General features: G+C 38.3%; 1 protein-coding gene across 1 annotated transcript; it reads right to left on the reverse strand.

Moving 5' to 3' along the window:
• Positions 1-10,155: 10,155 nt before the first annotated feature.
• On the reverse strand, positions 10,156-10,793 carry LOC116161829. Its single transcript, XM_031475299.1, has 2 exons — positions 10,622-10,793; positions 10,156-10,571 (listed from the first exon to the last, which is right to left on the reverse strand). The coding sequence occupies exons 1-2, from the start codon at positions 10,677-10,679 to the stop codon at positions 10,240-10,242; spliced, it is 390 nt and encodes a 129-aa protein (XP_031331159.1). The 5' UTR covers positions 10,680-10,793; the 3' UTR covers positions 10,156-10,239.
• Between the last annotated feature and the right edge of the window lie 2,486 nt (positions 10,794-13,279).

The following is a 13,279-nucleotide window of genomic DNA, read 5'->3' on the forward strand; positions in this document are numbered from 1 at the left end:
CCTGTAGTTATACAAACAGACGCTAGTAAAAATGGTATAGGATGTGTACTCCTACAGGAAAACAAACCCGTTTACTACGCATCAAAAGCTTTATCTCAAATAGAAATAAATTATGGGCAAATTGAGAAGGAATTTCTTGCCATATTGTTCGCTTGCAAAAAATTCCATAACTTCATATATGGAAGAAAAACCACTGTTTACACAGATCACTTGCCACTTATTTCTTTAATGAGAAAAGAGATAATCAAAATTCCCTCCACAAGACTTCAGAGGATTAGATTAAAACTCACAATTTATGACATTGATGTCAAATTCTTGCCCGGATGCAAAATGCATGTAGCTGATGCTCTTAGCAGAGCTTGCTCAAAGTCGGAGCGATGTGAAACTGATTCGTCGTTAGCCGATGTTGTCCATTCTGTTAATATTTCAAACGATTTGAAGTCTAAATTTCAGGAGCAAACAAGAAATGATTCAATTCTGGCACACTTGGCAAATTATTTCCAAAATGGTTGGCCTAATTGTAAAAGCAAAGTACACGATAGTGCAAAATTTTGGTACAACTTTAAGCAGGATATTTCTGTCCAAGATTCAATTGTATATAAAGATAATAAACTAGTTGTTCCGCTAGCATTAAAGCCGGAAATACTGGCAAAGCTTCATGAAAGTCACTTAGGCATGACAAAGACCAAGGGTCGGGCCAAAAACTTGTTTTATTGGCGCAACATGAACTCAGACATTGAAGAGTATATAACCAATTGTAAGACTTGTCAAAAGTTCTCCAAAAACAATGTTAAAGAACCAATGTTGCTAAAAAGTCAACCAGATCTTCCGTTCCAGATAGTAGCTTGTGACATTTTGAATTATGGCAACAAGGATTATTTAGTATTGATAGACACATTTTCTAAATGGATAGAACTTGTACGACTATCATCAAAAACTGCCGATTCAATAATTAAAGTACTGAAAAGCATATTTTCTACGCATGGTATACCTTCCAAGTTGTATGCTGATAATATGCCTTTCAACTCGAGACAGTTCAGACAATTTAGTCAAGACTGGTCATTTGAATTGACATTCTCCAGCCCATACTATCATCAAAGTAATGGGCTCGCAGAAAGAGGTGTGGGCATTTGTAGGGCAATGTTAAACAAATGTGACGATATCCAGGGTGATATATTTAATATAATGCTGGAATATCGTAACACTCCAGTCTTAGGGACACCATACTCACCAGCGCAATTACTGTTTAGTAGATTATGTAGGACTAAATTGCCAATTACCAATGAGTCATTGGCTCCCAAAGTAGTTTCTCAATTTCGTGACGAATTGCTTAAGAACTCTCTTACGAAGAAAGCTTACTATGACCGAACCGCTAGGACTCAAACTCACAATTTCGTGCCAGGTCAAAAGGTGTTGTATAAAGAGAATGATAAAAGTAAGACGTGGTGTCGTGGAGAAATTGTGAACTTAGGTGACAATCCTAGATCGTTTAAAATTAAAGACCAAAATGGTCGAATTAAACTTCGAAATACATGGTTCCTCAAACCATTACATTCTAGTAATAATTTGAGAACTCAGCAACAGATTATACCAATTACATTTTCTGATAAACCAAAGTTCTGGTCTAACACATCGAAGTTGATAGAGATAGGAGAAGGTGAACAATTAATTGCAGAAAGTAGGGATGAGGTAAATGAGCAGAGCACAATAAGACCAATTAGACAAGTAAGACCACCGATGTACTTACGCAATTATGTTTGTAAATGACTGTAAACAATTGTTTGTAATATTTTATTTATGTAATCTGTAATTGTTATGTAATTATTATGATAAGGGAGATGTGATAGATTAAGTAAGTGACAAGGGGAGAACCGGCAACAAGGCAGAGAGAGTCGGACGGAGACGCAAGTACATGCGTTCAGTTAATAAAGTTATGTTAAACAAACATGTCGTTTCCTTTTGTTTTAACATATAACACATCCGTTAAGTGTAGTCGTTCAACAAAATGGCCGTCAACTACTTGACCAGTGTGCCAAAGCTTCTTGGTCGCGAGAACTACGACGAATGGTCTTTTGCCGTGGAAAATGTGTTTGTACTTGAAGGATTAAGTAAATGCATGGATGGCACTGAAGAAGATACTACTCTCAATATGAAGGCGAAGGCGAAACTAATTCTAACCATAGATCCTTCTTTGTTTCCGCACGTGAAAGAGGCGAAAACGGCTAAAGAAGTGTGGGCGAATTTAAAGAAATTGTACGACGACAATGGATTTATGCGGAAAATCGGGCTCCTGCGTACATTAATATCCGCTAGACTGGAAAATCACGACTCGATGGAATCCTACATAAATCAAATAGTCGAAACATCGCAGAAGTTACGCCGTACCGGTTTCAGTATTGATGAAGAGTGGGTGGGATCCTTGTTATTAGCAGGATTACCAGAGAAATATTCTCCCATGATAATGGCGGTTGAGCATTCCGGTATAAGCATAACAACGGACTCCATTAAAACCAAGCTATTAGACATGCAGATAGATGGCAGCAGTAACAACAGTGGTGCTTTAGTAGCGAGCAAGACAAACTACAGATCGAGTCACCGTAAGGGATCGAAAGGTGGCGCTAGTGGTTCGTGGTCGCGTGCCAAAGAATCAGCTGATGTTGCAACCAATTCGCAAACAGCTTCGGTAAACAAAAACAAAAGGGACTTGAACAATATCGTGTGCTTTAAGTGCAGGCAGAATGGACATTACATGTCAAAATGTCCCAACAACAACAACAAAAATGAAGGAGGTTTTAGTGCCGTCTTTTCAACCGAACAGTTTACTACTTCAGACTGGTACATCGATAGTGGTGCTAGCATTCATTTGACTGCGAATAAGGAATGGCTTAAGAATGTAAGTAAGCCTTATTTATCGGACATTGTTGCAGCTAACCAATCGAGACTTGTTGTTGAGTGTTCCGGTGATGTTGAAATTGAGACTGTGGCTGCTGACCTTCAGTATCGCGTTTTATTGAAGAATGTCCAATATGTCCCGGGTTTGACGACAAATTTATTGTCCGTGTCACAACTCATCAGTAATGGTAACCAGGTATGTTTCGACAACAATGGTTGCGAAGTGTACAATCCAAAGGGCATTTTGGTGGCAACGGCTAGCTTGAACAACAATGTATACAAGCTGAATGTCCCCAATAATGGTGCTGGTTGTTTATTGGCAAGCAGTAACGTATGGCACCGACGCTTGGGTCACATCAACAACTCCTATTTAAATAAAACAAGTAAATTGGTCGAAGGGCTTGTTTATAAGGGTCGTGCTAATGTAAGCAATTGTCAAGTTTGTTGTCAGGGCAAACAAACACGAACATCGTTCCCTAACAAAGGTTCCCGTGCAAATGGAGTACTGCAGGTAATACACAGCGACATTTGTGGTCCAATGGAGACAGTATCGTTAGGAGGTGCTCGATATTTTTTAACATTTATCGACGACTACAGCCGCATGTGCTTTGTTTACTTTGTGAAGACCAAAGATGAGACGTTCGAAAAATTTAAGAATTTCAAGACATTAGTTGAGAACCAACAAAATGTAACAATCAAGGTGTTGAGAACCGATAATGGAGGAGAGTATTGCGGCAAGGATTTCCAGGCGTACCTCAAGGATGCTGGCATCATCCACCAGAGAACTAACAGTCACACTCCTGAGCAAAATGGATTGGCTGAAAGGTTCAATCGAACATTGGTTGAAAAGGCCAAGTGTTTGATGTTTGACGAGAATGTAAGCAAGTCTTTGTGGGCGGAAGCATGCAATACAGCCTGTTATCTGAAGAATCGCTCAATATCAGCAGGCATTTCAAAAACACCATATGAAATCTGGACTGGCAAAAAACCCAACGTTTCCCATTTGCGTGTTTATGGCAGTGTAGTTATGGTTCACGTCCCGAGAGCAAACAGGAGGAAATGGGATCACAAGTCTGTGAAGCACATTCTAGTGGGTTATGACGACAGTATTAAAGGCTATCGTTGCTATAATCCGGTTACAAGAAAGGTAACGACCAGTCGAGATGTGATGATAATGGAAAACATCGACACAACACTATCAACGAATAATGACACCGAGGTACCAGATTCAGTGGGGGTGGAAGACGAGCACATAGAAGATTCGTGTGCAGAAGAATCCATTTCTGAAGGAGACCTCAAAGACACCGTCGACTTCACAGACACAGATAGCGAGTATGTACCCGACACAGTTGTTGAACAGGAGCCACCTATCGCAGTGCAACTTCCGAGAAGGACCGAGAGGCCTCATCAACCAAAGGTATGGGATGATTATGTCACATATCTAGGTGGTAGTAATGTTGTAGAAGGACCATCCAATGCAGATCTTCCAAAAACTGTTACCGAAGCGCTTTCCGGGCAGGATGGCTGTAAATGGAAACAGGCGATGTTGGACGAGATTCACTCATTCGAGGAGAACGGTACCTGGGAGTTGGTGGACCCTCCAGAAAACGCTACGATAGTGGAAAACAAGTGGGTGTTTAAATTAAAGTGTGATAGTGAAAATAATGTTCGTTATAGAGCCAGGTTAGTGGCAAAAGGTTATTCACAGAAAGAAGGTGTGGATTATAATGAAACTTTTGCGCCTGTTGTTAGACATTCAACATTAAGAATCTTGTTATCGTTAGGTGTACAGTTACAATTAAGAATTACTCACTTAGATGTAAGTACTGCATTCCTTAATGGTATTTTAAGAGAGAATGTTTATATGAAGCAACCTGAAGGTTTTGTTAAACATTGTAGAAATAAGGTTTACAAATTGAACAAAGCTGTGTATGGCTTAAAACAGGCCAGCCGTGCTTGGTATGAAAAGGTTCATGCAGTTTTGCTCAATATTCATTACAAAAATTCAAAGTTTGAACCATGTCTGTATATTAAAAGGGGTGAAAACAATTTGCTAACGATAATCGCCTTGTATGTTGACGATTTTTTTGTTTTCTGTAATGATAGTGTTGAACTACAGTTTCTTGAGAGTCATTTAAAAACTCATTTTAAGATAAAGAATCTTGGAGATGTTAAGCAATGTTTAGGATTAAGAGTTACTCAAAATCATAATGAAAATTTCATTGCTATTGATCAAGAAAATTACATTAATGAAATTTTAAAACGTTTTGGCATGTTAGATTGTAAAGCAGTTTATACTCCGTTGGAAAGTAATATTGGTATAAGCAATGTAGACGGTGAATTTTGTGATGAAAAATTTCCTTATAAAGAGTTAATTGGTAGTTTAATGTATCTGGCCGTCATGACTCGTCCTGATATTTCTTATGCCGTAAGTGTACTTAGTCAGTATAATACTTGTTACACGAAGGTTCATTGGCAGTGTGCCAAACGATTGTTAAGGTATTTAAAAGGAACTAAACACTTTTCCATGAAATTCATTGACAATCAGTCAGGTTTAGTTGGTTTTGCAGATGCTGACTGGGGTTCTGACAAGCATAATAGGAAATCATACACTGGATACGTTTTTAAATTAAATGGAAATTGTATTTCATGGAGGAGTTGTAAACAAAGAAGTGTAGCTTTGTCAACGACAGAGGCCGAGTATATGGCTTTAAGCGAAGCAGCTAAGGAAGCCATGTACTTGAATAAACTTGTCTTCGAACTGACTGGGAAATCGGATTGTGTTGTAATACATAATGACAATCAGAGTGCTCAGAAATTAGCTAACAATCCAGTTTTTCACGAGCGTTCAAAGCACATCGATATTAGATACCATTTTTTACGAGATGCTGTCGCCAACAATGAAATAGATATACAATATATTCCCACAAATGAAATGGTAGCTGATGTGTTGACCAAGCCTTTAGCTAATCGAAAACATATGACTTTTGTAAAAGCTTTAGGTTTAAGTGATTAAAAGTACAAATTTGTGTGAATTTATGATAAGTGGGGGTGTTGTAAATATCAGAAATTCACCCACTAGTAGCGACATCTGTTCTTCTTGTTTTTGTTACGCGCTGCCTACGCATCGCTTGCTTTTAGTGAAGTATGTAAAATACAGTACTTCGGGCAACACGCGTCTCTTTTATTCCTGCAACTATTAACAGCATTCCCATCTTCTTTGCCGCTTCAGAAGCTAAATTATAATAGTAAATGTCTATAATGACTCATGTCATCACAGACAGATTGACATTAATCAAAAGTTTTATGTACAAATTGAAATGTTATATTAAAATACGATTTCGGGTAAAATTTAATACAAAACTCGTCAGTAAAATGGCATTACTTGACTCGGAAATTAAAGTACACAGCCTGGTACTTTTCCTCGCCAGTCATGTGATTTTCATGACTTTTATGTAAATAACTATTACCCGAAATCGTATTTTCATATGAAATTTTATTTTTTATATTAGTCCGGGAAATAGAGACTGAAAATGGGCTATTTCCTGCAAAACGAGAAGTAGTTCCAATTTTTTTGCATGTCATGGAAGAATATCTGGTGGGTAAGAATCCAAGTTTTCGACCTCCCACCCCTTGTGCTTCCCCCGTACCACCCTTAAAACCAAAGAAATTTGGTTGGTTTTTTAGTTTTTCAATCATATCTTTTTATAACTACACTTTACAAGAAAATATTGTTATCAGAAAATGTAGACCATAAAATTCTACACAACTTTGATATACACTACTTTTTTGTGAAATATTTATTAAAAAAGATGTGGAGCTTGAGAGTTGGTTATATTTTTAAGAATTCTAAAATTTGTATGTAGATGTTTCAACAAAATTTTATACTTTATCTCTATAATTACAAGTTTTATGAGAAAATATTTTGAACTTATCCTGGTATAAATCTCCCTACTCTGCCCTCTTACCAAAGGGGATGCATAATAATTCAACTTTCAACCCTTGCTAGTGGGGTTATTTAAACCACTGTAAGATTGTAGGGCTTTTTAATATACGTTTGAAACAAAAAAATTATCTCACTTCAGTTCAGCTTCACCCCCCCCCCACTACAGCGGTAGGCATAGATATTTAAGAGGATTAGAAAATATATGTAACAAGCGTTGTACTCTCTCACTAACTTATCAATCGCCACAAGAGCGTTTAAATATCTATGCCTACCGTTGGGGGGGGGGGGGATTAAATTTCAAGAGTTTTGGGGTGGTACGGGGGAAGCACAGGGAGTGGGAGGTCGGAAACTTCCTAACCACCAGATGACTGTCTATGACATGCAAAAGAAATCGGAACTACTTCTCATTTTGCAAGTTAAAACCCTCTATTCCCTGGACTACATAGAACTTTTGATTAAAGTCAATCTGTCAGTGACGACAGGTCGAGTCATTGACATTTGAAAATGTCAAAAATGCGGCCCGTAAAGTGACAGGTGCGGCCAGTGAAGTAACAAGCGGCAGGAAACGTAATCTACTCTGCCTCTGTCATGGAAATTAACACTTCCTGACAGAAAGTAGGTATGAAAATGAAGGTTTCAGGACGATTTTGGGTAAAAACCTTTAAAAACATTCGACAGCTTTTAATGATCTCCAAAGGTTCAAGGTTCCAATTACCTTAGAGCGCCTTTCGTTGGGTGTTAGTATCCATAAATGTCGAAAAACCTTTTATGCATCACTATAAGTCCTTTAGAGCCTCCAACAACGCCCGAACGCCCCTTGAGGGTTTTTAAAGACCCTTTGAGATTTTTTGGACTGTAGCACTTGACCCATCTGCAGGTCAGGTCTAAGGGTATTTAAGGGCGTCTAAGACTACCCGAGTTTTGTTCTTTCTTAGGAGCATTTAATAGACTCTAAAAGGTAAACGGGTTGATTCGTTTTCTGTTGCTCTTATAGATTGTAGAAGTCCTCTACAAGAGTATTAGAGCTTAAAGGCTTTAAGAGCCCTTCTTCTTCTTTAAGAATAGCCTTGTTTCTTGGATAGATCCTTAAAGAATATAATGGGCTTTATCAATGCTTTAGAAACCTGTCATAAAGAGTTATGCGGGTCCTTAAATGACTTTAAGTTCTGAATGTGCATCTAAAGGTCTTTAAAAGCCTTTAACGGCTTCCTAGAACACCAATAGCTCTATACGAACCAACCAAGGCTGCTAACGGCGTTTATGAATGTTTGATGCACTTTGATGTCGCATGTGGTATGAGGTGAATCTTTAAGAGGTTCCATGGGACGTTAATAACAACTCGAATTCGAACCCGGGACTGTTAGTGCTTTATTTTGATAGCGTTAGTAACGGTAATTGTGTGAAAATTTGAAAAAATAAATATACAGAGTGTTAATTAATTGAGTGCCGATAATACAGGGTGTGAATCCTCGGGGGATTTTAAAGAGAAAAGTTAATTTTCAGCATATGTGCTAAACCTCTCAGTTTTTGAGATACAGGGTGTAAAAATTTTAAGAAGAAAGTTTTTTATCATAATTTTTATCACTCTTAGACATTTTTATGAAATTTTGTACACACCTTTTCATCATTAAGGAGAATTTTTTGACGTAAAAGATTTTTTAAACCAGTGACGTCCGTACGGGGTTTGAACTGACAATTTTATTTATTAAGTTTAGAAGATATGCTGATATAAACCTTTCTCCTTAAAATCACCCGAGGATTCACCCCCTGTATTATCGGCACTCAATTAACTGTTTATTATTAGCGCTTCTTGACTATTCAAAGGCATTCGACACTGTGAATCATTCTCTGCTTGGGTCCATTTTAGGTTACCTAGGTCTTAACGCTGAAGCAGTTGCATTTTTTCGTAGCTATTTATGTAATAGAAAACAGATCGTGTGCATGGGAAATAATCAATCAAGTCCTGTTACAGTACAGTCGGGAGTGCCTCAGGGTTCCATACTCGGTCCCCTACTTTTTACGATTTACACCGCGTTTTTATATAAGGACATAAAGCATACCAAAGTCCATATTTTTGCAGATGATACTCAGATCTATATCTCATTCCCTAAAAGTGAATTTCAAAGCGCAGTAAACAATCTAAATCTGGACCTCCAACAATTGTCAACAAATTCTAATAAATATAATCTTACCTTAAACTCTAATAAATGTAAAGTTATGCTATTTGGGAGTAAGAGGAATAGACTACCGTTAATAAATCTCACTCGAGTATCCATGAACGGTACAATACTCCCACTTGTGGATAGTGCTAAAAATCTTGGGCTCATTATGGATTCAGATTTGCGATTTAAGTTGCATATCTCAAAATTAATGCAAAAATCATATTTTACGCTGAAATTGTTGTATTCTCATAGGCATTCATTAAATCAACATTTAAAAAAGTTGCTTTGCGATACTCTCATTTTATCGAATTTTAATTATTGTGATGTCGTCTACAGTTCAAATTTGGATTCCTGTGAAATAAGACGAATTCAAATCGTTCAAAACTCCTGTCTTAGGTTTATATTTGGCGTCAGAAGAAGGGAAGGAATTTCCCATTACATTAGTAAGGCAGGTTGGTTGAAAATGGAAGATCGAAGGAAGCTGCATTGCTACTGCACTTTTTATAAAATAGTTGTCAATAAATGCCAACAATTTCTAGTTAACAAAATACGGTTCAGAACTGACACTCATAATATTAATATACGAAGAAAGGATTTACTTATTACAATCCCTAAGCACAATCTTCAGTTATATAAAAGGTCCTTCTCTTATTTAATAGCTTTTTATCTAAACAAACTAAAAATTAACTTTTCATCTATGTCGCTAGCACAGTTCAAAACCTTAATTAAAAATAAGCTTTATTCTGGTGAAGTGTAATACCTATAATTAATGTACATTTGTACCATCTTACTCAATTGAAATCATTGACTTATAACTTTCTCTCCTTTTCACAATTTAATGGATGTAAGTAGATTTCCACGACTGAAGTATACCTCTCTATGGCGTATTGGGGCTGAGTGGTAGACCAGATGGTTAATATTTTTGACCAATTTGAATCTTAACCCCTTGGGGGAAACTGGAAGGACTAAGAAATTGTAATGATCATGTACCTGATGATGTATTCCATGTTAAACCCAATAAACGATTTATTATTATTATTACCGGGTAGAAGCAGTGACACCCCGGTTACAACAATTAGGATCGTAGTTCAGCCAGCTCAAGCAGTTCTGGAATTGGGAAAACGATTGAATTTCTTTTATAAAGGAAAGACTATCTGCGCTAACGGCATCTTTACTATTAGTGTACATGGTACAATACCCAATATTCCCTAAACCAATGTTTTATACTATAATTAAGGGCTAGGAACAGTGTTTCAAGCTAGGAACATTTTTCATGTACAGTTTCATGAGTCCATTCATGCTTCCGTATAGCAAATCCTGAGTCGGCGTCGCCGAATCCACTATGATATTCCCAATACACTCCGCTGTATGTACAGCCTCAAGGGCCACCGGTGGGTCGCCCAAGTCCTCTAAGCAGTGCATAAGATCGTCTTCCAGCTGCAGTGGCTGCAGTACGCCGTGTACAGTCTTCATAAACACTGCAAGCGCCACTTGTTCAGCGGAGGTAAGACTGGCCATTTGTTCGTTGACGCAGTCGATTGTTTTTTTTAATTTCACCGCGTTACTCTCAGCTGTTACGATCAAAATTAACGTAAGAGTGACAATGTTAGCCACCACTCACCTGAGCTGCCAATCGCCTGGAACGCCACGAAAGACAAGATGAATACCAAGTAGTTCATTTCTGTACTAAACTTTGAGAAACGTTTCCGCCTTATATACACAAATTTTCGTCGAAAACATCTTGCTTTCGTTATATCTTCAGTGCCATAAATTTCAAACAATGTGACAGCCAATTCTGGTGAAATCAAAGATTTTGGCGAAATTGTTCCGCATAAATTTAACAAATCAATTAAGGCTCTCGCCCATGTAAAGGATACCAGTTTAAAATTGCATTTCTGATTGGATTTGTTACGGACACGTGGAGGTAACCACATATTACACCATGTATTTGCGCAAGAGATATCCACCGTGACCAAACAATGGTGTTTGTGCTCTGTGTAACAATTCAGTCAACAGTGTGACGAAATTTTTCCATGTTTACGTTCCGAGAAGAAAAGCGACAGTTTACGTAAGAACATAAGGTCCACCTCATAACTTTCCACCGTTGTCACACGTCATTTTGATTGCAGGACACTGCCACCTCCTTCAAAAACGCACCCTTAGGTACACTAATGAAAAGGTAAGCGGATTTCAATTGATGGCAGATGAGATGCGGAAAAAAGACCAGGCCGATCTTAAATTCGTGATTAAGTTTACGTAGCGAGTAAGTGTGTAAGATTTAATTAAGAGCGCAGTATGTCGTCCCATTTATGAAAATTGAATTCCAACTTCGCTTAGATAAGGGACCTAATTGAAAAAACGAGGGGACCTCTTCATTGGGAAATAAATTTAATTGAAAAGATAATTTGAGTTCTCTCAATTAAATCTGGATATTCGTCCCTGCTCGAATCCAGTAATATACAACATTAATGTAACTTTGTCTACTTAGATCAGGTCAATTTAAACTACCAGTCATCAGCTTTCGACAATTGACATTTCGGATTATCCACCTTCTTGGGTTTATGTCATCCTGATACAAGAGAAATTTATATCAAAGGACAAAAAAATTCTTACGCATCTATGATTCTAGAAGGGCAGTAAGAAGACGTCCCTGACAAAATTTTACAGTTCGCGTTCCTGTGATCCTGATAGAATAACTTTTAGGCTACAATATGTGTCGGAACAAAACAATACACGAACGGCTTTAATAGAATGTGAAATATCAGAAAAGCATAATGCCAGAGGCACTATCTTCTTTCATTGTCATCATGATACCTTGTTATTAAACAAGAACGTTGTCAGAAGGATATAACACAACGCAAACGAAGACGTGACAGTATAAGTGAGGACCGTCTAGATAGCAAAATAGGTACTAGAAAATTTTATACCTCCCAGCTTTTCTGACATCCTGATAGACTACTAAAAAATTTATTGTAGGAATACGCTAATACACAAGTGGGAATAATCCAAGAGTTCGTCTTCGCACAAACCCTTCTTTTGGGTCCAGCTACATCTCCATTATTAAAAAAACAAATTTTGGACCTCGCTGCTACTCTACGCCCATAACAAGTCTCTGCTGCGCCCTAATACGGCGACAATTTACGCTTTTCTACTGTCAACACAATGGGGAATGAATAGAGCTCCTTTGGACGCACGATACAATCATTAATTAACTATTTTATCATGATCGCAGAAACGCTGGAAGACATTTTACTGCTTTCCTGATACTAAATTGCAATGTTATGTATTTGTAGCATAATATTCTTTGGTATGTATGGAGTACAGAAACGTAGAAAGATGTAAGTTTTGCTTGCAGACTTCTCGAGTATTATGCTCTCCTAATAGAAATCGCTTTTCTTGCTTGGTTTGCATGCAACATACCATTTATTTTACCATTTATAATTTCCGGATGCAAGTGTTTCTCCATAACCTCCAAACCCGCCGGTATTGGCGTGCAGTCTTAAATGTTTGAGGGAGAAAGTGTTATTGGGGGGTCTGGAGGGTATAGAATACTCCCTAGTATACAAGACAGTGCACCCCCGACAGTTTTCACATAACCTTCCGGAGATGATTAACGACTCTTCCGTTTCATTGGGGGTTGGGGGAGGTTACTCCATAACACCAAGGCACTTCCCCAACAACAGCCAAGAAAGTCCTAAATTTCAAACGATTTGTGAAAGAGAGTGTTACCGGTTAGTGAGAGGGGGGGGGGGGGGGGGGGGTAAGGAATAATGGATGGTTTGAGTGCTATTTCCAGAATCCCCAGCGACTTGAACATAATTTTCCATAGATGGTGAACAGCTTTTCCGTTTACAGGAGGGTACTCCATTAACCCCCAGACCCCCTGGTGCTACATTCTCTCTACAGTTATGGAAAAGAGGTTCTCATGCACCTTCCTCAACTACTGTCAAGCGAGTCCTGAACTCTAAAAGGTTTGTGGAGTAAACTGTTATTGATGGTCTGTGGGGTATGGAATACACCCTAGTATGCAAGACAGTTCGAGTGCCACTTCCAGAACACCCCACAATTTTTACATAATTTTCAGGAGACGGTCAACGACTTCTCCGTCTGCTGGGGGATATTTCATACCACCCAGACCCCCCGATGCTGCATTCCCCACATAATAGAGAAGAGGTTCCCATGACCCTTCCCCAACTACTGCCAAAAGAGCCCTAAATTTCAAACGATTTGTGAAAGGGAGTGCTACCGGAGAGTCTAGGGAGTACCAGAGACAGCTCGA

The sequence above is a fragment of the Photinus pyralis genome, unplaced genomic scaffold (assembly GCF_008802855.1).
Source record: "Photinus pyralis isolate 1611_PpyrPB1 unplaced genomic scaffold, Ppyr1.3 Ppyr1.4_LG10, whole genome shotgun sequence".
Lineage (NCBI taxonomy): Eukaryota > Metazoa > Arthropoda > Insecta > Coleoptera > Lampyridae > Photinus > Photinus pyralis.